The 24,397-nt window shown below is 32.7% G+C and overlaps 2 protein-coding genes and 1 long non-coding RNA gene across 4 annotated transcripts; 1 reads left to right on the top strand and 2 right to left on the bottom strand.

Moving 5' to 3' along the window:
* Positions 1-4,293: 4,293 nt before the first annotated feature.
* On the bottom strand, positions 4,294-5,327 carry LOC115957931. The gene is made up of 3 exons (XM_031076281.1): positions 4,976-5,327; positions 4,690-4,870; positions 4,294-4,588 (listed from the first exon to the last, which is right to left on the bottom strand). Exons 1-3 carry the CDS (start codon positions 5,325-5,327, stop codon positions 4,294-4,296), a joined length of 828 nt encoding a protein of 275 aa, XP_030932141.1.
* A 66-nt stretch (positions 5,328-5,393) lies between these two features.
* Positions 5,394-6,494, bottom strand: LOC115957924. Its single transcript, XM_031076267.1, has one exon. The coding sequence runs from the start codon at positions 6,492-6,494 to the stop codon at positions 5,394-5,396; it is 1,101 nt and encodes a 366-aa protein (XP_030932127.1).
* Positions 6,495-12,283: 5,789 nt separating this feature from the next.
* Positions 12,284-16,623, top strand: LOC115978395. Of its 2 annotated transcripts, XR_004088701.1 has the most exons (5): positions 12,284-12,377; positions 12,470-12,512; positions 14,886-14,985; positions 15,644-15,817; positions 16,343-16,623. It is a non-coding gene; the product is annotated as an uncharacterized LOC115978395 (long non-coding RNA). The 2 variants fall into 2 exon arrangements; XR_004088702.1 differs by lacking the exons at positions 12,284-12,377; positions 12,470-12,512; positions 14,886-14,985 and adding an exon at positions 15,128-15,541.
* Positions 16,624-24,397: the final 7,774 nt, after the last annotated feature.

Below are 24,397 nucleotides of genomic sequence, written 5' to 3'. Positions count from 1 at the left end.
GTACTATAGATAAAGGTAAAAATTAGTTGAAATAGTACAGTGAGGTTCATAAATAGTACCAAAAAGTGTAGTAGGGCCCATGAATAGTATCAAAAATAAGCTAAACAATGAAATAATTTTCATTTTTCATTAGCATCCAATCGGAGGCCTCATCTTGGTTTCTCTATACGAGATCTTTTCCAAGTTTTCTTTATTGAGAAGTGTCACTGTTGTTGTGCATGTGATCGATGGGTCGGACCAGAAGCTTGTCGGAATATATTTGACTGCAAATAAATTTTCATACTATATTAAGTGTTGATAATGTTGTTTCTTTCCACACAAATTCATTCAAATGAAAAGAAAACATGTGTCACAATAAAAAAGAATCAAATTATTGAAAATATCTCATGGTATCAAATTGTAGCATCTGAAAAGTTGTCCAAACATTTAGCATATATGGTGTATAAAAGCAACTAGATAAGAAAGACGAAACTTTTAATATGGAAATAAGAATTCCGCCTTTTTCTTAACCTCCTACGAAACCATATCTAGAACAAAAGAATATTGAATCTATGAATCCAAATATGTCAGCAGAGAATTCGAATTCTCACGTGAATGGAAAACTGTTGGAGTGGTTCATGTGTGTGTCAAAAGTCGATAGCTTTTGCTATAGCTTTTATGCTAACTGTTTTTAGATTAAGATGCTTATCATGCAACATTCATGGTCCGGTCCAAGAAATAATGGGAATGAAATTTGGAAGCCAAGTGGCTCAATTGGAGTTCTATTTGACTCAAATGTCGTTTCAATTTTCAAAAGCATCAATGTCATCACAGGTATGATGTCAATAGACTTGTCACCCTAATTTCAACACTAGGGTGGGTGCCTCCTTCATCTCCAGACTTCCTCAAAATAGAATCCTGTCATAAGTGAAATGTGAAAACGATTTATTTCCTCTCACATAATAGGATCATCAATCCAAAGTAAAAACTATTCCCCGATACTTGTCCCGAATAAGTACAGTAGTTGTCATCATTATTATTATTGTTATGGTTTTGGCCAAGAAATCCCATATTAAGGTGAAAATCGTTAGAGTAATTCATGTACAGAGTAAAATTTATTATCTTTTTTGCTTACAAGTCAACAATACCGTTGAACCATAAATTTCGTGACAAAAATTGTTGGTCTTTAAACTTTACCTTTTGATCTAACTAGCTTTAGACTAATAAGATGCTCATTGGATAGCATTCAAGGTTGTGTCACGTGTGTTGTCCCCTTAGTATCATCACTAGTGTTTGCTACTCTTTTCTTAGAATAAAATTCTCAAATCAAAATAAAAAAGCGAATACTACTCATACATGATTAAGGTCATCATTTGAAATTGAAAAACCGTTGCTCAATACTTGGCATCTGGTATAAAAATTGTACAAAATCCTTCTTACCACTTTTGGTGTTATTTTATACTCCACCAATAATAATAATATATCAAGTGTCTCTTTTTATTTATTTTGTATTTATTTTTAACTTTGGTTACTATAAAATAAGAACATGTAGTTGCTTATGTTTGGAGAAATATAAAAATAAAGGGACACAAGATTATTATTAATCTAAATGTGTTGATGTATTTTTGTAGGTAGATAAACTGGAAAATGTTCCACTTCCAACAACACATATTTACCATTTTCATGCTTTCCATGTTGGCAAGAAAGTGTTTTAGCCTTTTAAATGCTTCAATCTCATTGTGTGTTTCAATTAACTCAATTGGTAAAGTTTCTTATAATTGAATAAGAAATTTAGAGTTCAAACCCCACCTATACCAAAAACCAACTGGTGTCTTAGTTTGATGATTAAAAAAAATAAAAATTACCATAAATTGACATCATTGGTTTAAATTATATTATACCTATAAAAAGCTCATTATTGTCATATCAAATATACATGATCATTATGCGGACAGAATAACAATCTTATCAAATTTCCTGTTGCGATTTAATATATATAAACCTCAAATGTAATATCATATATAGATGATCATTCTATATATGGAAAGAATAATAATCTTATCAAATTATCTATCACGGCTTAATATAAACCTTAGTTGTAATTAATGGATGATGCTCCGTGTTTAAAAATCTAGGCTAAACAAATAATCAAGAAAAGAGCTGGTTACCGGATTTGTGGTTATGTGGTTCAATTGGTGGTCTGTGACATAAATAATACTAAATATTTCAATTAATATATGTTACTGAACATATTAGTTTGTTAGGCCAAAGATTTTTATAAATACTTCTTCGTTTTAAATTTAAGAGAAAGATTTATAAATTAAACACTTATTGTCAAGTATCATATGAATTTTCAATTTATGAGTTTTTGCACCTCAAAAATGAAAGACAAAGGGGAAGAAAGACTAATTATAAGTAAAATGTTGTTAATGTGGGACTAAAATGTTTTAATTCAATACTCGCTTTGTTACTTGACTTGTGCACTAATGTATGTAAGCTTTTATTTATTTATTTGATTTTAATAAGTCAAATTATTTTTTATAATTAAAAAAAGGTAAAAATATGTCAAAACCAGTAGTGATTTGGTTCAGTTTGATTTTTAAAACAATATTGATGGTACATAAAAATCCAAAAAATATAAAAAGAAGAAAAATAAAATGGAACATGCAAATTGATTGGCCTTATCATTGAGTCCCATATTTGACAACTAAAAATTGATTAAAATAACATATGTAAGTTTAGATCTTTTCATTTTCTTTTTCCTTTTAACAAAAATTCAAAATACACCCTTTTAAGTTTGGGTGGATTTAATACTGGTTCTTGATATGTAAAAGTTTTTGTGAGTTCTAGTTATAAGAACAACTAGTAAAATTGATCTCCGTTTATACCAAAAAACAAATTGATCTCTTGGTCAGATCATCAGGAACGAACATTATAAATTGGAACTCTCTAAAAAAAAAGGTTTTTATTTCAATTCTTAACCTGTGTGTTAAATATCACCTACTTATAATCAACTGTTGGGTTAAATATTGCACGGTCCATGCATGGCTCCATGTTATATGGAGACTGGGGAAGGTTTTTAAGAACCTTACCTTTTCTTATGTGGTTTGAGATAACATGGAGCCATGGGGAAGGTTTTTAAGAACCTTACCTTTTCTTATGTGGTTTGAGTTTGGGGTATTGAAGCTTTGGCCCTTGGGGATATAAAATGGACCTCGTCTCTATTTCTCTACACAAGAGATCTATATAATGGAAGTCTCATTGTCGTTGTGCATGTGATGGGCCGGACCAGAAGTTTGCCCGAATTTATTTGACTGTAAAGAATTTTTCATACTGTATTAAGTGTTGATAATGTTGTTTCTTTCCATGCAAATTCATTCAAATGAAAAGAAAATGTGTCACAATCAAACACAAGAATCAAATTATCGAAAATATCTCATGGTATCAAAATTGTAGCATCCGCAAAGTAGTTCAAACATTTATATATGGTATAAAAACAACTAGATATAGAAGAAAGACGAAACCGTTAATTTGGAAATAAGAATTCGGCCTATTTCTTAACCTCCTACGAAAATCATATCCACCAAAAAAGAATACTTGAATCTACGAATCTAAATATGTTGGTAGAGAATTCGAATTCTCACGTGAATGGAAAATTGTTGGAGTGGTTCACGTATAACTCAAAAGTCGATAGCTTTTAGTTACCCAAAAAAAGAAAAAAAAAAAGAAAAAAAAAGTTGATAGCCTTAACTGTACCTGTTGTGCAAACTGTTTTTAGATTAAGATGCTTATTATAGGACAACATTCATGGTCGGGTCCAAGAAATTATGGGAATGAAATTTGGAAGCCAAGCGGGTCAATTGGAGTTCTATTGGCCTCAAATGTCATTTCAAAAGCATCAATGTCATCACAGTTATGATGTCAACAAATCTGTCACCCTGATTTCAACACTAGTGTGGTGCCTCCTTCACCTTTAGACTTAGGATGTCAATATCGTACCGGAGGCCGTACCGGTTTGGTTATCGGTACGATATATTTTGGATACCGGTCAATACCGGTATACCGTTTCGGGTTTACCGTTATTTTATATATTTAATACACACACACACACACAGACATACACAAAATCTCTATTTACCATAAAACAATACCTCAAAAATTCATGTTTACCATAAAACATTACTTCAATTAAGAACAAATAATTCATAGTTTTAAACTTTAACATCAACTAAAAAAAAAATATATATATATATATACAATATAAAATTGTTCATTACACACAAAGAAAACAAATAAACACAAATTACATAGGATCTACTCCCATCCATCAAAAGGATTTACATCAGGACCATAATACACATGAGTATTAGCATCTGTCAACACAACATCATTTTTACCATCTTCCTCATCAAGAACAACAACAACATCATCATCATCATCATTATCATCTTCTAAAGTCATTGTTGCTAATGGTTCTTCAATGCTATCCCAATTCACATCTTCTTCAGTTAGTAACAGAAATTCAGATTCCTCAGCTACCCAATCCTCCATTAGATCAATATTATCAAGGCTTATAGGATCCAAGTAATCCTTTGTCCTTCTAATGTTCCTACCAAAATCAATATCATACATTGGTGACATTTTCTAATCATTCAAAATAAAAATTGAATATATTTAAAAACATACCTTTCTCATAACAATAGATTATACCGAACATACACTAAGTCATTCAAACGTTTATGCTCAAGCCTATTTCTCCTCTTGGAATGGACAAACTCAAATGTGCTCCAAGCTCTTTCACAACCAGTTGCACTACAACACTGACTTAGCACTCGAATTGCAAACTTTTGTAATTCTGGAGTGTCATTTCCAAATTGCTCCCACCAAGCAACTTCCAAAAAAAAATTGAATATATTAATTTAGTACAAAGCAAATAACAAACTTTCAAATGATATATATATATATATATATGTATGTATAGATACATATAGCATACCTGGACTTAGTTTTTCACGTTGGCGGATTGCCATAGGCATTCCAAAGTCACCTAAAGACTTTTTGTATGATTCAATTTGAGAACTAAGAATGTCTTGCTCATCAGGATCAGAAACTAGCCTTGTAATGGTACTAAGTAGGCCTTTTGTAACATCTTTTTGCTTCTTAAATGACGGCCTAAAGAAGATTCCAGGGTTAAGATAACAACCTGCTGCATGCAATGGACTATGGAGTTGTTTATCCCATCTAGCATCAATGACACTAGTAAATGGTATATATGTAGAAATTTTATTCTTCAACCTTGCTTTTTTATTCTCCTTTGCTTTATCCATTGCCTCATACAAGTATCCCATTGATGGTTTTTCATCCCCATCTACAAGACGTAGTACTCTAACCAAAGGCTCACTAATCTTCACTATTTATTGACACTGTAACCAAAACTCTCTATCTTCCAAAACAATTGCAGCCACCTCCTTTCCCATGACATCTCTAGCATGTTGAGATTCGACCCATTGATCACAAGTAAACATTTGCCTAAGTTCTTTCTTAAACTTAGTCAAGCATTGAAGACTTAAAAACTTAGTTGCAAACCTTGTGATGGCTGGACGAATCAAATCCCTACCATTAGTGAAGTCGCTTCTCATCAAAGCTAAAATCTTGCCATGGTTGTATATGAATTTGGTAATCTTTTTAGCCTTTTGAATGGTTTCATCAATGATAGGAAAATATCTTTTATCAGAAAAATTTTCCAACATTAAATCAATGCAATGGGCTGCACAAGGAGACCAATAGAATGTCCCATATTTCTGCATTAGCTTCTTTTCTGCAGACTTGTAAGAAGAATCATTATCTGTAATGAACTGCATAACGTGCTCAGACCCAACTTCTTGAACAACTTTATCAAACAACTTAAGCAATGTATCTGCATCCTTTTTTAGGCCTGACACATCAAGGGATTTAAGAAACATGGTACCTCTAGGATAATACACTAAAAAATTAATGATTGGAGCTCTCTTTTGATTTGTCCACCCATCTGACATAATTGAACACCCATAAACTTTCCAATCATTTTTCACATCTAAGAGATAATCATTCATTTCACCCACATGTTTTTGTAATAAAGGCCCCCTCAAGTCATGATAAGAAGGTCCCTTAAAACCAGGCCCAATAGCTGCTACACTATCTAAAGCTTCTTGATAAAACACAGAGTGAGCAGCATGGAAAGGTATATTAGCATGGTACCACCATCTTGCAAAATTCATTCTTGCATTCTCAACCATTTGCTTTGAGGCCAAAGAAGACCTTATGGATGGTTGAGAACCAGGTTTTGTTCTTGGAGCAAAATAGGATTTAATGTTTGACTTTTCTCCAACTTTTTCTTTTCCCTTGGTGTTATAATTACTAACGGATGAATGACTCTTTGAACCCCCTCTCTCATTATCATTATTACCTTCATCATGATGGTGATCATCCTCCTTCTCCTCCTCTACATCATAGGGATTTGCAATTTCTTTATTCATTCTTCTTCTTTTTTCTGTTTACTTTTCTTTAAATCTTCAATCAACTATTTCATTTGCCATTTTACATCTTCAGATACTTTTTTACATGCTTCAACATCACCTGGAATTCCAGCTAAATGATACTTGAGCCTAGTAATTCCTCCCCCCCTTATCATTTTACAACAAAAAGTACACTGGGTGTTATTTCTTGCGTCCGGCACAGCACGGCCATAAGCCCATGCTGGATCCTCGGATCTTACAGCCGGGCCAGATGCTACACTTGACTGATTTTCAGTCATAATTCACACTGCATATATACCATCAATTATTTGTTAATAACTCTAGTTACCTTTTTATTAATAGTCATACTAAGTTGTAAATTACTAACCCAATATTTGAAGCTAACCAAAATCAAGAATGAAACAACAATATATATCAATTCATGAACACAGAACCAACACAATAATCAATTTTGCTATCAATTTATAAACACAGTAATCAAGTTTTTATTTATCATATTCCACATGAAATATAATTCCACACAGAAAAAATTAAGACAAAATGAAACAACAATATATATCAATTCATGAACACAAAACCAACACAATAATCAATTTTGCTATCAATTCATAAACACAGTAATCAAGTTTTTATTTATCATATTCCACATGAAATATAATTCCATAGTCCACACATAAAAAATTAAGACAAAATGTTACTTGAAAGTGGCTGAGAGAGTGAGAGACAGAGCAGTGGAGAGTGAGAGATAGAGCAGCGGAGGGTGAGAGACGGAGCAACGGAGGGTGAGAGACAGAGCAGCGGTGGCGAGTGAGAGATAGAGTAGCGGCGAGTGAGAGACAGAGCAGCGGCGAGTGAGAAACAGAGCAGCAGAGGGTGAGAGACAGAGCAGCGGCGAGTGAGAGACAGAGCAGCGGAGGGTGAGAGACAGAGCAGCGGAGCTACCGACAGAGTGAGAGACAGATTGGCCGAGATAGTGAGAGAACAGAGCAGCTGAGAGAGAGCGTGAGAGAGAAAGAAAGAACGAAAGAGGGCTGTGCGGGAACTGGGTAGTGCTAGGGTTTTAGAATTAGGATTTAACAAAATTACGATCTTGCCCTTGAAAATGTCAAAATTAACAAAACAAGCGTTTTTTATGTTTCGGTCCGATATTCAGATATCGGTTGGTACAGCCGGTATTTGCTGGTACGGTCGGTATGTGGCCGGTATGGTTGGTATTTTTACCGGTACGAAACATAGGGGTTAACCGTACCCGATGGTTGGCCGGTATGGTATATTCCGGCCGTACTGGCCGGTACGGTACAGAATTGACAACATTGCTTTAGACTTCCTCATAATAGAATCTTCAGCCATAAGTGAGAAGCGAAATTTATTTACTCTCACATTATAAAATCATTAGTCAAAAGGAAAAACTATTCCCCAATACTTGTCATGAATAATGATGCTTATCAGTCATGATTTAGTTCAACTGTTTGTATTTTAAAATAATAATGATGCTTCATAGAATGCAAAAAAAGAAAATGCAACTTGATTGGCCTTATCATTAAGTCCCTTATTTGATAACTAAGTGTTAGGACATATGTGATTTGATGCTAGGAATATATGTAAATTTAGAATTAGCTAATCTTTTGACAAAACGCACTTTACTTATAATTTGGTAGATCTATGATGTGTTTAATGTTTCGAGGAACAAGGTTTCAAGTTCAAGTGATAAAACCATGCAAGTCTGTCCAAGAAACAAGTGAGAAAGTGCTAGATTTTAAAACTCGACGGCTAGCATCTATCAAGGTTAAAAAAGCTACTGAAGCCCGAAACTTGACAGTTAGCTCGATAGATACCCTATCTGCTCGAGGTTTATGAAATTCAGTTTTTCAGAACTAATTTCACTTTAATCCATGAGTATGTGTTTAGTATTTTTTTTCTCACAACCCTAAACATATATAAGGATTATTTTGAGGGCCGTAAAAGATTGTGAAAGTGTAAAGCAAAGTTGTGTTCATACAAGTTGTGACCGAAGATAGAATTTGCCCTAGTTCATCGTTCTTTTGAAGAAGCTGCTGTGTTTGTACACCTTAGGGTTTTGTGATCAAGTAGTTTCATGATCTTCTTTGTGTGATGAACTAAAGAATTTTGCAGCCAACATCTTTCTCAAGTTGGTGATTAAGTCGCGTACTGGGATCCGCGCATCTATTGGTTAGTCATGTACTGAGAGCTATGCATTGAAAAAGAGAGATTGTCACTACAGAATAAGTCCAATTGGGTATTGGGGTAAGGGTTCAACTGTAGGTGGGTATAAGGTACTGGGATTCATTTTCTTGTAACCACTTGTTTTGATAATAGTGAATTCTCAGGAGTGGTAACATTAACATCACCTGATGAGATTTTTGCCATGTAAGTTTTCCCTATTCGTAAACAAATCACCGTGTCAATTTAATTTCCGTTGCACTTTAGTTAATTGGTGATTTGTTTGTGCTACCATGAAATTTGCATATTAATTGAATTAATTAATTAACTTGACTAAATTAATTGGTTAATTTATCACAAGGGGTTAATACATTCTTGGCCTATCACTAAGTATTGATTAAAACAATATGTGACTTTAGATCTTTTAATTTTCTTTTCCCTTTTACTAAAATACAAATTACACTCTTTTAATTTGGGTGAATTTAATATTGGTTCCTAATGTTTAAAATATTTTGTTCAATTCTTAATGTTTGTGTTGGCTATTTCTTGTAATAAAGCAAGTGCTTATGTGAGTTGTATTTAAATAAGGATAAAATTTATCTACAAAATTGATTGTAACTTATGTGCTTATGTGAGTTGTATTTAAATAAGGACAAAATTTAGTTATAAAATTGATTGTAGCTTAAGGTTACAACCTTATTTAATATGTTTTTGTTAGAGGTGAATTTTGATAAATCCATCGTTGGATTACATTTTCTTCTTATATCCTCCGTACTTGCAAAATTTCTAGAAAATTAAATATCAATAGCTATGTTATCAACAAATTAGTTAAATTGAAAGTTTTTGTAGTTCAAAATTATGCATAAAATATAACCTTAAAGATTATATGGTAAATAACAATGTTATAAATTTAGTTATGTTCTGCCTGGAACGGTTTCTCATACCAGTATGTAATTTGGAACCAGAATACCCATTGTTTCACTTTGGATTAAATTTCGACCAGTTTTGAGGTGTTTCGACCATTCTTGTGAATTTCGACCAACACTGGCCAAAATTAAGGATTCGGCCGACATATAGAGGTTTTTATTTATTTATTTTTAATTATTTTTTATTTTTTAATGAATTTTTTCATCTTATTTCAAACATAAACTTGACATCAGATCAGTACCAAGTGATATATTAGGAAAAAAAAAAAAAAAAAAAACTAGAGAAAAAGACATCAGAATCTCAGATCAGTACCAAATTATTTGTAAGGGGAAAAAAAAACCAAAAAAAAAAACGAAGAAGAAGAAAAGAAGAAAGTAGAAATCCAAGTTTCAGTAGTATGGTGGACGAAATGGAAGTTAATTTGCTTACCATTTGAAATCTCTTCTTCAAGGCTTGTCTGAGTTGTCTCTATTCTCTAGAGCTTCAAGAGTGATTTCATTTATGAGACTTGTAAATGACAAATAAAGTTTTGAAAAGTGATATTAAAGGTCTATTTGAAAACAACTTACTTAGTTGAAACTAGAAATTTTTTGCTAAAAGTGTAGAAAATAAGGTTAAAAGCTAATTGAATAGTACAATGAGACCCATAAATAGTACTAAAAAGTGCAATAAGATCTATAACTAGCACAAAAATAAAGCCAAAAATTCAAATTAGCTGAAACTTGTAGCTTATCCCAAATGGGCTCTATCTATTAAGGGAAAATGACTCAATGCACGTGGAAGTAGGTGGGAGTGGAGCTTCCTAAGAGCTTCATGAATCATGATTATAATTATCCCAAATTCCCCAAATATTCATTTATTTACAAAATTTTGCAAAAAAATACTCATTTATTTACAAAATAACTCAAATATGAATCTTTAAAAAATAAGAAATCTAATCCCCTTTATTAAGATTTTCTTTTTAAATCACTATATTAATAGCAATTAGTAAAATTATTATTTTATTTAATTATTTTGATGGGATTATTTTATTAATTACTATTGTGTAAGTAATGACTTGTTATAAATATTGGGATGTGATATTGATGTTAAGGTTTAAAATTAAATGATTTTTAATATTTGATATTTAGTAATTCACTTTTTTGAATTGATAATTTTATGTTGTATAAGAATATATATATATATATATATATATGTATATAGTTTTTTTTTAAACAACCTTGAAACAATACGCTGAAATAGGCGGAACCAAAATATTTTGTTTCATTGGACAAACCGAAACGGGATCCAAAATGGTATTCATAACATTTGTAAATAATATTTGATGGACACGAAATTTGACATATGTATTAAGAGTATAAAAAACATATAATCCAACGGTTATATTTTCAAAATATGTAATAATATTAATTTTGTTTAAAGGAAGTTGTAACTCTAGACTATAACTAATTTTATAGCTAAACTTTGCCTAGCTAATTTGCTTTTGTATTGACTGAGTCAAGAAGAAACATGGAAGAAATCAAGCTATAATGTCTTCAAAACGTAATCATGGGATTGACTATTATGAGTACACTATAGTATTGGGAGCGATAATGGTACTTATTACAGATTCTACAAGTGTATTCGATTTCAAGTAGATCCATATAAATTCTGCTTCCACCATGTAAGCATAGTGAGCAGACAATATTCCTTGTTATTATCGCTTTGGTACTACATAGCTACCAAGGAAAAACAGGCATGAAAAGAAAGGAAAAGAAAAGTAAAACAGGAAACCAACACAACCGCATTGCCTCCTCATATAAACTTATATATAGAGAGGAAACATCGCGGAATGTCTAGCTTCTTCTCGATTCTACATCATTGAAGAAGCTGGAGCTTGCAAGCACAGAGCACACATATTAATTAATTAGTACGTAGTACGTAGTACATTGTTAAGTACGTAATTAAGGATTTCTACGCCTTAATGCCAAATCCGACCCGCACAGCGTATTTGACAAGTTCATCCATCTCCCCCTTGTTGACGTATCTGTCTTTATTGGCATCAGCATGGTGGAGGCCGTGGTTGGCACGAAAGCCAGGGATAATTGAGCCCAGGTATTCAAAGGCTTTCTTTAGCTCTTCCTTGCTCAGCAGATTGTCATTACTGGTGTTGTATTTCTTGAAAACTTTCCTTAGCTAATCCTCCGGCAGGGGCGGAGTCTTATAATCAATTACTGCTAGGTTAAATATTGCACGACCCATGTTATGGAGACTTGGAGGATGGTGGCATTACAACAAACTTGAGTTTTTTCAGCATGCTTTTATCCACAGTCACTAGGAAATGTTGATAAAAGTTTTAATTTTCTACCGTTATATTCAACTGTTGAGTAAAGGAAGGAAATTCACATACTTATTTCTGCATTTAGCATTACTGTTGAAATAAGTGTTAAACAAAAAAGAAACATAAATAGGGAAATTTTTTATTAACAGTTGGATGAATGCAGAAAAAAAAAAAAAAAAAAAAAACTGAAATGTTTTATCTATGGGTTGGATGAATGTGGAAAAGATAAATGAAATGTTTTATCACCGGTTTGATGAATGTGGGAAAAAATTAATAAAATGTTATCAACAGTTTGATGAACGTAGAAAATATAAATGAAATATTGGTGAAAATGTTTAAAATAAAGAACACGAAGCTTATATCAAAGTTTTATACGATAGCTCTCTCTTTCTCACGCCCTCTCTCACATAATCAAGAGCAAATTACCAAAGAGCGAAAAGCAAAGAGCTATATAGGTGAGTTTTGGAGCTCATATTTTTAGTATTGTTGTTGAATTCTTAGGGTTTTGCAGAATCTCACTGTCTCTTTCTAACTCACTCTCTCAAAGTCTTCAACATGAGCAAATCGGGCCAGCCTCCAGATCTGAAGAAGTAATTTCTCATTCTCTCTCTCATCTGCAATTTTTTCTAGGGTTTCAATTTCAATTTCATTGTTTTTACAAACTAGATTCTAATTTGTTTTTGAATTTTTGTTGTTTTTGCAAACAAATATATGGACAAGAAGCTCCAGAATACGTTCTTATTACCCTCCATGAATGCTCTGCCTTGTATTTCTTTTTATTATTTATTTATTTAATATTTTGCAGTTTTTCTCTCTTTGATTTGTGAGAAAATTTAGGCAAATGAAGGAAAATAGGTTATCTGCTTAATTATTCATAGATATGGAATTAACCGAAAATTAAAAATAAAAAAAAAATCTTGCAGCTAAAGCTAATGTAGCTGTATAGTTGCAGACTTGGAGCTAAAAATGCTTATTAGAGCTTACAACTTAGTATTCAAGCTTTTAGGTTCCTATTTTGTTCCTCACTGTTTTAATTTTTTAATTTTTTTTAACTGTAGCCATTGCATTCATAATAAATTACTTTGATTTTATAGTTTCTTTGTGAAATATTGTAGTGAAACCATGACTATTTTTTTTTTTTTTTTTTTAATTTTATAAAATCGGGAATTGTACGAATTTTTTGGGATTACATTCCCTAGTGTGTTTATGGGACCATGTCCCAGAGGTTTTGGTTTCACCAATGTTGGCTGGTTTTTGGTTTCAAACTAATCTTTATTTGGAATATGGCTTTAGACATTGTATGAGCTTAATTTGCTAGAGGTCAATGAAGGGAAAAAGGAGCCATTAGACTAAGCTATTTGAATTGATTTAGAAATTTCCCTTCAAGGAGTAAGTCCTAGGCAAAATTAGAGGCTAATGAAGTACCTTCCTTGATGATAAAGTGAGTTTCTTGACAAATAAAACTCTAAGAAGAGAAGAAAGGGGAGAAGAACAACAAGGTATACTTTAATTTGTTTCTTCTTTGGGAACAATGTAGGGAAAATTTGACCTTAAATAACTTTTTTGTAATATATTATAACTGCTTTGTGAAGTATAAGCTGCATGTTAAGTCATGAGATAATATTCATGGGCACCATTTGAATTTTTGTTGTATATTATAACTGGTATAAATTATGAGGTCAAGATTTGGTTATGAGTGATTATTGGAAAGGATTTTCCTGTGACATTGTTTTCTTTATTGGTGTCCCCTTTACCTTTCCCCCACATCACATCATTGTATGCCTTCTTGGTTATATAGGAAAAAGTGGTAGAAATGGAAGTTTTTTACATAACAGTTCACTGTAATATTTGACATATTTGCATTTCTTGTGTTCTCTAATGCAACTGACATTGAATGGATGACGAAGCTCCAACCATCCATTTTTGTTGCGATGAAATGAAAGTGCCCCTTGATAACATGTTTCATCCATATTGCAGTAGTTACCTATTCAATGGATAATAATGACCAAATCATGATCGCCAATAATGAGTTTTAGCTCAAAGGCACCTACCCCATAAAAAATGGTGGAGGGTAAGAGCCCAATTTATCCAATGCATTAGCACATTGGTTAACTTTCCTAAATACATTAGCACATTGGAGTAGTAAGTTCCTAAAATCAGAGTGTAATAAGTTCCTAAAATCAGAGTGTAAGGAATCCATCAATAGGTTAGTGGCATTGTTATTTGTTAGCTAGCTAATTAGGCATTTTGCATCAAGCTTTATGTTAAAGTCACTGGAAGTCCTTGATTTTAGTCTCAATCAAGGGTCCTTTGTCCCCTCTAGTCAACTAGCATTGGGCCTATTTATATTGTCCATCTATGTACAGAAATACACACACAGCAATGTACAAATAAAGTATTCATACACGTCAGTTCTCTCTCTTTCAATAGTTTCCTACATTGCCTTTCCCCTACATCCTAAAGCATCATTCTTGTATTTTGCCCACGCCATTGTCAATGTTTTATGGCTTGTAGTATTTTGCACTTTTTGGTAGTTTCCTTTCTATTTTTAGAGAATTTGTACTTAATTGTTCAATAGTTTTAGCTGGTCTGTAATCACTTCAACTTAAAACAAGTTTTTGCCTATTTATTGCATCCTAGGGGAATGATACAATCTTAAATAAACTATACAAAGGAATATAAATTTTTATAGCTATTTAAAACATTTCTTTAGTTGTAGCTAGCAAATAAAGAACCAACTGCTATATTCCTGCTTGGGTTAAGGTCACCAATGCATATAAATGAGGCAAGCACAAAGCGATAGACATTGTAAAATAAAAGAAATAGCAAGGAGGAATAAAGAAAATTTTTCAGTATGGGTTTTCTTTTTCTTTGAGTTAATGTAAACTTAAATTCTGTCATTTTCTTTTGGTTTTCTTTTCCTTTTTCTTTATTTATTTCCATGCTCCATTATTTTCCTGCAGAGGTTCCTTTGGGAAGCCTGGCAAGTTTTAAACCTTATCATCTTGATCATAGCTGCTGTATTGTCATTGACACTTGGAATTAAAACAGAGGAAAAATCTAGTAAGTACAAGATTCAGAAACTTATTGTGTTGTTTGCTTTAAATTTACAGCCATCAAAGACAAAGAGTGCATCAGGCTTTGTTTGGTTGCCAATGAAATATGGAGTCTATTCTTTGGTATTGGAAAAACAAGAAAATTCACATACATAATAGTTGAGTTGGAGTTGAAGTTGGATGTGATTGCTTTTCATTTATTAGTTGATTATTTCATTTCATGATAAGCCATAAAGATCGACTGGGACTCAGTGTGATTTGCACTATCCTCAAATATGGGTGAAGCTTTTTCAATAGCTATATCTAATAGTAAATAGTTGTTTCTTTCAATTCCCCTCAAGGTTATCAACATTGCATTATTGTGTGTCAGAACAATTGATGCCGTATCTGCTGCTATCAGCGACACTAGTAAATGTTTGGAGAATAATCTTGCAGATTCGTGAGCGGTTAAAATTTGTTGGTATATCAAATTCTCAAGCATTACAACACAGAAAAATCAAAGGAAAGGTGTTGTCACTTATAGATAGCACAGAGGCTTCAATTCAAGTCTCTGATTCAAGAATGTATTGCCCTTTTCTTTTGCTGCATAGGAATGCTCTGTTGTAATCTAGAGAATCTTTTACACTGATTTTATAAGATTTTTTTTTATTTGTTGCTATCCACAGTTACTCGGTCAAGAGATTCTGAGTCAATTGAACTTCCTCAGGATCACAAAGTCATTGACATATGGCTCATTTATAGTCCCTACTGTAAAGATGTTCAAGAAAAAAGTTATTGCAGATTGCATTCAGAAAGTTATGCTTGATCGGTGCATTTGTGGAAACAGGGAATTGGTGAAGGTATCTATCTATAACAATAAACTATGGAGGTTTATTGTATTGTGTACTGAGCTTGATTAATATCTTCTTTTTGTATTGCCTTTGGCTTATCTTAATTTCGTATACCCTACATGATTGGTATGAATTAATTAGGGGCTACAAAATAGTTATTTAGTACAATTTACTTCGAAGTCGTATTTCAAATTTTGTTGAACTAGGATAAGCCATTTGAGCCAGCTCAATTTGATAGTTCTTCCTAACTTTAGCAATCAGGTTAGTTTCTTAATCATTTATCATTCATAAATTTATTCATTTGCTATTGAATTTGATGATGATACTAGAATTGTAAATAGATTGATCCATGAAAGAATCATCCTTAAATTGTGTTGGATATCTCTATCAAAAAGCATGTATTATTAGTGTTTGGTCTATCTATACTCTTAATTTCAATTTTTTACCTTTGGGCCTCGACTTTTTGATCCACACAGTTAATAAAATTTAGGTAGCTCCTCACTTATGTCTAACTCAATTTTATGTGGTTTACAGGTTGTCCTTGATGCACACAATTGTGTAATATCTACAATGAAACTTGGAGCAAATTGGGTGGATATGCACTTGTTAGAGTGGATGTATGTGTTTTACGGAGTAAGGAAAATATGGAAGGAGGGATGGGGTGTCCTCTACGGGGAAATACATGAAGAAAGAATTCATCATCTTTTTTTCAATGATACTAGCTTTTGTCATGGGCCTGGCCTTCTTGTTGGGAAGTGGCACTTCTCCATATATCTGTTACTTCAGGATAATTGATGAAGCACAATGGTTTTCAATTTTTTTTCTTTCTTTTAATTAGCCATTTTGAAAACTTGGAGCTATTTGAAAACTTGAAAATTAGATTGGTTCTTTAGTTTTTATATAAGAATGGAGTTTAATTTGGAATTGCATAATTGTGTTTATGTTTATATTTTGGATCAAGTTATTAAATTTTGATCATGTGAAGGGCTGCATCCAAATTTGTTTATTTATTTATTAAAAAAAGTACTTATTTCAACTGTTTCAAATTGTTGAAATTTATCTCAAGATAACATATGTTTCAATGGTTTTTAATAATATATCGATGTTTAATAACTGTTGATAAAGGTAAATCACATTTTTCGACAATTACATAGGCTGTAGAAAAAAAAAAAATTTAAACATAGTTTTTAGTGACGGTTCTCAACGGTCACTTAAACCGTCAAAAATACTTTTTTCGACGGTTTCTAATACTTTTTCAACAGTTTCAACCATTGAAAATAGCAAACTTTCTTGTAGTGAGGCTTAGGCAAGTTTTTTAAGAACCTTAGAGTTTTATGTGGTTTGAGTTTGGGGTATTGAAGCCTTGGGGTATATATAATGGGCCCAGTCTCTATTTCTCTACAAAAGAGATCTATTCCAAGTTTCTTGATGTGGAAGTGTCACTGTCGTTGTGCATGTGATGGCTCGGACCAGAAGCTAGCCCGAATACGTTTGAATGTTAGAAATTTTCATTCTATTTAGTGTTGATAATGTTGTTTCTTTGAATGCAAATTCATTCAAATGAAAAGAAAACATGTGTCACAATCAGACACAAGAATCAAATAATAAAAAATATCTCATGGTATCAAAATTTTAGCATCTGCAAGGTAGTCCAAACATTTAGCATATATGGTGTATAAAAGCAACTAGAATAGAAAGACGGAACCTTCTAGTATGGAAATAAGAATTCCACCTTTTTCTTAACCTCCTACGAAACCATACCCACGTTGGCAGAGAATTCGAATTCTCACGTGAATGGAAAATTGTTGAAGTGGTTCATGTGCGCGTGTCAAAAGTCGATAGCTTTTACCATGCCTTTTATGCTAACTGTTTTTAGATTAAGATGCTTATCAGACTACATTCATGATGGGGTCCAAGAAATTATGGGAATGAATTTGGATGCCAAGTGGGTCAATTGGAGTTCTATTGGACTCAAATGTCATTTCAAAAGCATCAATGTCATCACGGGTATGATGTCAACAGACTTGTCACCATAATTTCAACACTAGTGTGATGCCTCCTTCATCTTCAGACTTCCTCAAAATAAAATCCTCTGTCATAGGTGAAATGTCTCTCACATAATAAAATCATCAGTCCGAAGTAAAAACTATTCCCCAATACTTCTCATGAATAAGTACAATAGTTGTCATTATTATTATTATTATTATTGTTATTGTTATTGTTATTGTTTTGGCAAAGAAACCCTGTATTAACGAGAAAATCATCAAGGAAATTTAAGTACAAAGTAAAAATTTATTGGCTTTTTGCTTACAAGTCAACAATACCATTGAACCATAAATTTCATGACAAAAATGATCGGGCTTTAAACTTTACCTTTTGACCTAACTGGCTTTAGACTAACAAGATGCTGGATAGCATTCAAGGTTGTGTCACATGTGTTGTCCCCTTAGCATCATCACTAGTGCCTGCTACTCTTGGAATAAAATTCTCAATCAAAATAAAAAAGTGAATACTATCCATTCATAATTAGGGTCATCATTTGAAATTGAAAGACCATTGCTCAATACTTGGCATATGGTATGAAAATGGTACAAAAATCTTCCTACTACTTTTAGTGTTATTTTATGCTCCATCAATAATATACCAAGTGTCTAAATTTTTTTTTAAAAAAAAAAAAACTTTGGTTACTTAAAAATAAGAGCACGTAGTAGCTTATGGTTGGTGAAATATAAAAATAAAGAGATACAAGATTTTTATTCATATAAATGTGTTGATGAATTATAGGTCCCAATGGAAAAGTAGATAAATTGGAAGATGTTCCACTTCCAACAATACATATATTCCATTTTCTTGCTTTTCATGTTGGCAAGCAAGTGTTTTAGTCTTTTAGATGCTTCAGTCTTATTGAGTGTTATAATTAACTCAACTGGTGAAATTCCTTATCGTTAAATAGGAAATTTTGGGTTCAAACCCCACCTATACCAAAAAACAATTGGTGTGTTAGTCTGATGATATAAACAATTTTCATAGAGTGGACACTATAAGTTTAAATTCTATCATTCCCATAAATAAAAAAAAAGGAAAAAAAAATGCTTCATTCTTGTCGTATCAGATAAACATGGTCATTATGCGGAAAGAATAACAATCTTATTGTTAGGACATATGTGTTTCACATGTTAAAAACATATGTCATGATTTTATATAATTGACTTATCCTTTGATAAAATGCACTTTACTTGTATTTGGGTAGATTTAGGATATTTTAAATATTTCAAGAAACCTTGTTTTAAGATCAAGTATTTAAGCTTTCAAGTCTGTTCAAGAAAACAAGTTCAGAGTGCAAAATCATTAAAGCTCGACAATTGGTCGACAGCTGCATCTATCGAGCTTAAGGAAGCTGTTCTTCATTCAGTGTGCTCGACACCTTCTATCTGTCGAGGTTTAAGATTTTCAGAATTTCAATTTGATTTTCTTGGGATCCGTGAATATGTTTTTGAGCTTTCTTTTCTCCTAAACCTAGACATATAAAAGGATCAGTTTAAGGGCCGTCAAAGTGTTCACAAGTTGCACTAGCATTGAGCAAACTTTGTTCAAGCAAATTGTAACTGAAGACGAAGTTCTTGCCTTGGTTCTTCTCTTTCTCTTGAAGAAGTTGCTGTGTATGTGCACTATAGGGTTTTGTGACCAAGCATCTTCTTGATCTTCATCGTTTGGATGAACTAAAGAACTTTGCAACCAACAACCTTCTTAGTTGGTGATTGAAGTCGCGTACTAGGACCCATGCAATTGGTTAGTCACGTATTAGGATTCGTGCATTTGAAAAGGGAACTGTCACTATAGAACAAGTCTAATTGGGTATTGGGGTAAGGGTTCAACTGTAAGTTGGTAAGGTACTTGGATTCCTTTACTTGTAACTGTTTGTTGTAATAATAGTGGAGTTTCGGGAGTGGTAACTTGAAAATCACCCGGTGGGGTTTTTGCCGTTAGGTTTTTCCCATTCGTAAACAAATCACCGTGTCTTTTATTTTCCGCTGCATATTTAGTTTATTGGTGATTTGTTTGTACTACCACGCGTTTGCATGATAAATTGATTAATTAATAACTTGACTAATTAATTAATTAATTTTTATCACAAAGGATCATTCAGTTTGTGGCCTATCACTTATCAAATTTCCTATTACGGTTTAATATAAACCTCATATGTAATGTTATATATACATGATCATTATGCGGAAAGGATAAAAATCTTATCAAATTTTCTATCACGTACGGCTTAATATAAACCTTAGTCGTAATTAATGGATGATGCTCCAAGTTTTAAAATCTAGACTAAACAAATAATCAAGAAAAGAGCTGGTTACCGGATTTGTTGTTAAATGGGGTTCAATTGGTGGTCTGTGACATAAATAATTCTAAATATTTCAATTAATATATGTTACTGAACTTATTAAGTTGTTAGGCCAAAGATTTTTATAAATACTTCTCTGTTTTAAATTTAAGAGAGAGATTTATAAACACTTTTTGTCAAGTATCATATGAATTTTCAATTATGAGTTTTTGCACCTCAAAAATGATAGACAAAGGGGAAGAAAGACTAATTATAAGTAAAAATGTTGCTAATAAAACGTTTCAATTCAATATTGGCTTTGTTACTTGACTTGTGTACTAATGTATGTAAGCTTCTTTTTATTTATTTATTTGATTTTATAAGTCAAATTATTCTTGGTAATTAAGAAAAAAGGTAAAAATTGGTCAAAACCAGTCATGATTTGGTTCAGCTATTTGATTTTTAAAATAATAATGATGCTTCATAAAATACAAAAAATAAAAAGGAACATGCAACTTGATTGGCCTTATCATTGGGTCCCGTATTTGAGACCCATATATTGATTAAAACAACATATAAATATATATATATATATATATATGTGTGTGTGTGTGTGTGTGTGTCTTCAGATCTTTTCATTTTCTTTTAATATTGGTTCCGAATATTTACAAGTTTTTATTTTAATTCTTAACGTTTGTGATGGCTAATTCTTGTAACAAAACAAGTGTTAATGTGGGTTGTATTAAAGTAATTTGCTTTTGTATTGAGTGAGTCAAGAAAAAACATAGAAGAAATCAAGCTATACTTTCTGCATAAGTATTATGAGTATGCTATAGTATTGGTAGCGATAATGGTACTGAATCACTGATTACAGATTCTGTAAGTGTATACAATTTCAAGTAGACCATATAAATTCTGCTTCCACCACGTAAATATAGTGATCAGACAATATTCCTTGTTATTACCTCTTGAATATTACATACCTTAACAAGGAAAAACAAGCATGACCAGTAAGGAAAAGGAAAGTAAAACAGGAAAGGAAACACAACCTGCACTGCCTCCTCATATAATATAGGAAACACTGCGGCAGGTCTTCACTTCCTCTGGATTCTACATCATTGAAGAAGCTTAAGCTTGCAAGCACAAAGCACGCATATTATTAGTACGTGGTATCTGACAAGTTACTGTTAAGTACTACGCAATAATTGAGTATCTTTAACGGTATATCCGAGTGGCACAACATATTTCACGAGTTTGTCCAGCTCCTCCTCGCTGATGAATCCGTCACTGTTGGCATCAGCATGGTGCATCCCGCGCCAGACTCGAAAGCTAGGGAACTGTGAGCCTAAGTACTCAAAGGCTTTCTTTAGCTCTTCCCTGCTGAGGCGATGGTCTTTATCGGCGTCGAATTGATTGAAAATTTTCTTTAGCTGATCGTCAGTTAGGGGCATGGGAATGTGGGGGGCCGCCTTATTATTAATAACTGCTTGCCGGCCCATGTTGTCCAAATGGCCTGCGTTGACCCTTTGTGTTGTTTGAATTTGGGAGTAATTGATGAAGCCTGGCCTGGGGCATATATAGCGGGATAAAAACTATTACGCATACCTTGTTACACATTTTGTTTTTGTTTTTGTTTTTTAATTATTATTTTATTTATTTTTTTTAAAATTGCAAAAGAATCAAATCATGGTATCAAATTGTAGCATCTGCAAAGTGGTCCAAACATTGAGCATATTTAGCATATATATATATATATATATATATTTCTTCTTCTTTTTTTTTTTGAAAGTATTTTTTTTTTTTTTAATGTTAAATATTTAGCACACTTAGCATATTTAGCATATATTTTTGTTGCTAAATAGAATCCTCAGTCAAATGTGAAAAGCGAAATCTATTTACACCCACTACCACATAATAGAATCATCAGTCCCAAGTAAAGACTATTACTGTTATATGTTTGGGGCAAAGAAATCCCATATATGAAAGGGGTTAATTGTTTGAGAAGTTCACCTATTGAGTAAAAAATTTATTAGGTTTTTGCTTACAAGTCGATAATACAATGGAATCATAAAACTCTTGATACAAAATTTTTGGCTTTAAACTTTATCTTTTGATTTAATTGTGTATAGACTAAGATACTCATTGGATAGCATTCAAGGACATTGAACGTGTGTTGTCCCCTAGTATCATTGTTGTTGCCTATTGTTAGAGCATCCACAGCAGTTGAGCTATTTTTTTAGCTATTTGGCACCACAAAAAGTTACATTATTTATTTTACCTACTCATTTTACAAAATATCCAGCAGTAGTGGATCTATTTTAGCTTTTAATGCAATAAAATAATATATCTACTATAATAAAATAATACACCCCACTACTAAAAAAAAAAAAAACCACAAACCGATCATCTGAAGATTCTGAAGAACAATAAGCAAACCTAAAACCCCAGCCACCTCCACTGCCACCCACAACCATCTCCACTGTGCACAGGCCACCATTAACACAACCTAAATCCATTAAATTTGCAACAAAATCATCTCAAAAACCAACCAAAATCACACATAAAAATAACCAAAATTCAACAAACCCACAAATCCAGCAACAAAAAAACCTAGGGACAACCAACAAAAAAAACACACACCACCGCCACATCCAACAACAACCACCCACAGTAATGGCTTAGGACAACCCACCACCACCACGAACATAGACCACAAACACAACCCACCACCACCACCACAAACCCAGCTCAACAACCACCACCCACAACTCTAATTTAAAAAAAAAAAAAAAAAACCACCACCACCAGGCTTGGGTCGTCGGCGGCTTGGGACTTATGTCGGCAACGGCTTAGGACTTGGGTCCCTGGTAGCTTGGCAGGCAGTGGCTAAGGAGTGGTGAGGGGTTGGAGGAAGAAAGAAATAAAATAAAAAATGAAGGTGGAGAAGAGAAGGGCTGGTTTCAGTGAAGAAGAAAGGTGAAGTAGAAAGAAAAAATAGAGAAAAAATGGCTGGAGGAAGGAATAAAAAAAAATTTTTTGAAAGGGAGAAGTGCTGGGTTTGGTTCGGTGAAGAAGAAAGAGTGAATGTGAAAAAGAAAGAGAAAAGAAAGAAGGAGAGAGAAAAGCTTAATTTAATAAAAGAAGAGAGAGAAACCTTTTTTTTTTTTTTTTTTTTGCCTTTGAGCTACAGTGCACATCTAAAGATAGATGTGCACTGTAGCTGAGAAGCTAAATTTTTTAGCTTTACCTCCACTGATGCAGCTCTACTTTTGTGATTAGTGGTGCTAAATAGCTATATTTTTAGCAATATAATTATTTAGCACCACTGCTGTGAGTGCTCTTAGGTTCTAAAAGTTTAGAATAATTAGCAAATCGTGGGCACAAATTTTCTAAATATAAATTACTAATTCTATAAGGTATATTAGACAATACTCAAATTGCTACAAGTCAAATTACATAAACAAGGAGGTTGCATGTTCAAGAAAACAAAACTTGCCAGGGTCAATAGATTGAGAAGAAGGCTTGACTAATCAAGACACGGATCTGCAGAATTTTAATTAAGGCCCAATAACCCATTAAGCCTATCAAGTGATTAGAGTTTCAGATCTAATTCACATAATATTTAAAGGAAATCCTAAGACACATTTTACTATGACTTTGGAGTTCCTCTTTTGAGATCTAAAAGGTTTTGGGCCTACTCCATTCAAAGTCACTACCTAAATTCCATCTACATATTATTATAACTAGTAAATATGAAGTTGTTGCATACCAATCATCAAAGGTGATAGATCTAAACCTCCAAGAATGGTCTTGGAGTCATAGAGTGGAGGTCTATATGGGAGATCTAAAGTATGAACTGGAGGTCCATGTGAGAGCAAATCCACATCAAAGAAGTTTGAGGAGTTCAGAGCTCAGTTTGATACTTGTAGTTAGATTTATTACAAGTTGGTATTTTTTACTGTAAATCTCAATTTGATATAGTGGATTGTCCTCTTGAGATTGTTCCCCTAGGTTTTTTTACCTTGAAACTAATTTGTTTCATTAGTTTTTTTGAGTCATCATATTTGTGCCTTATTTACTTTTTCATAATGCATGATATGTTTGATAAATGTTTAACCTAGATCTTCATAATTGGCCTAAGTAATAACTTGGCTATTAAATTAGGTTAAACTCTGTGTTTTCGAGGGTCTAAAACTTAACACCTACTACTCTTTTCCCAGAATAGAATCCTAAGTTAAAAGCAAAAGGCGAATACTATCTAT

Source organism: Quercus lobata, chromosome 2 (assembly GCF_001633185.2).
Source record: "Quercus lobata isolate SW786 chromosome 2, ValleyOak3.0 Primary Assembly, whole genome shotgun sequence".
Lineage (NCBI taxonomy): Eukaryota > Viridiplantae > Streptophyta > Magnoliopsida > Fagales > Fagaceae > Quercus > Quercus lobata.
The sequence above is the reverse complement of the archived record's forward strand: the minus strand, read 5'-3'. Positions and strand labels throughout refer to the sequence as shown.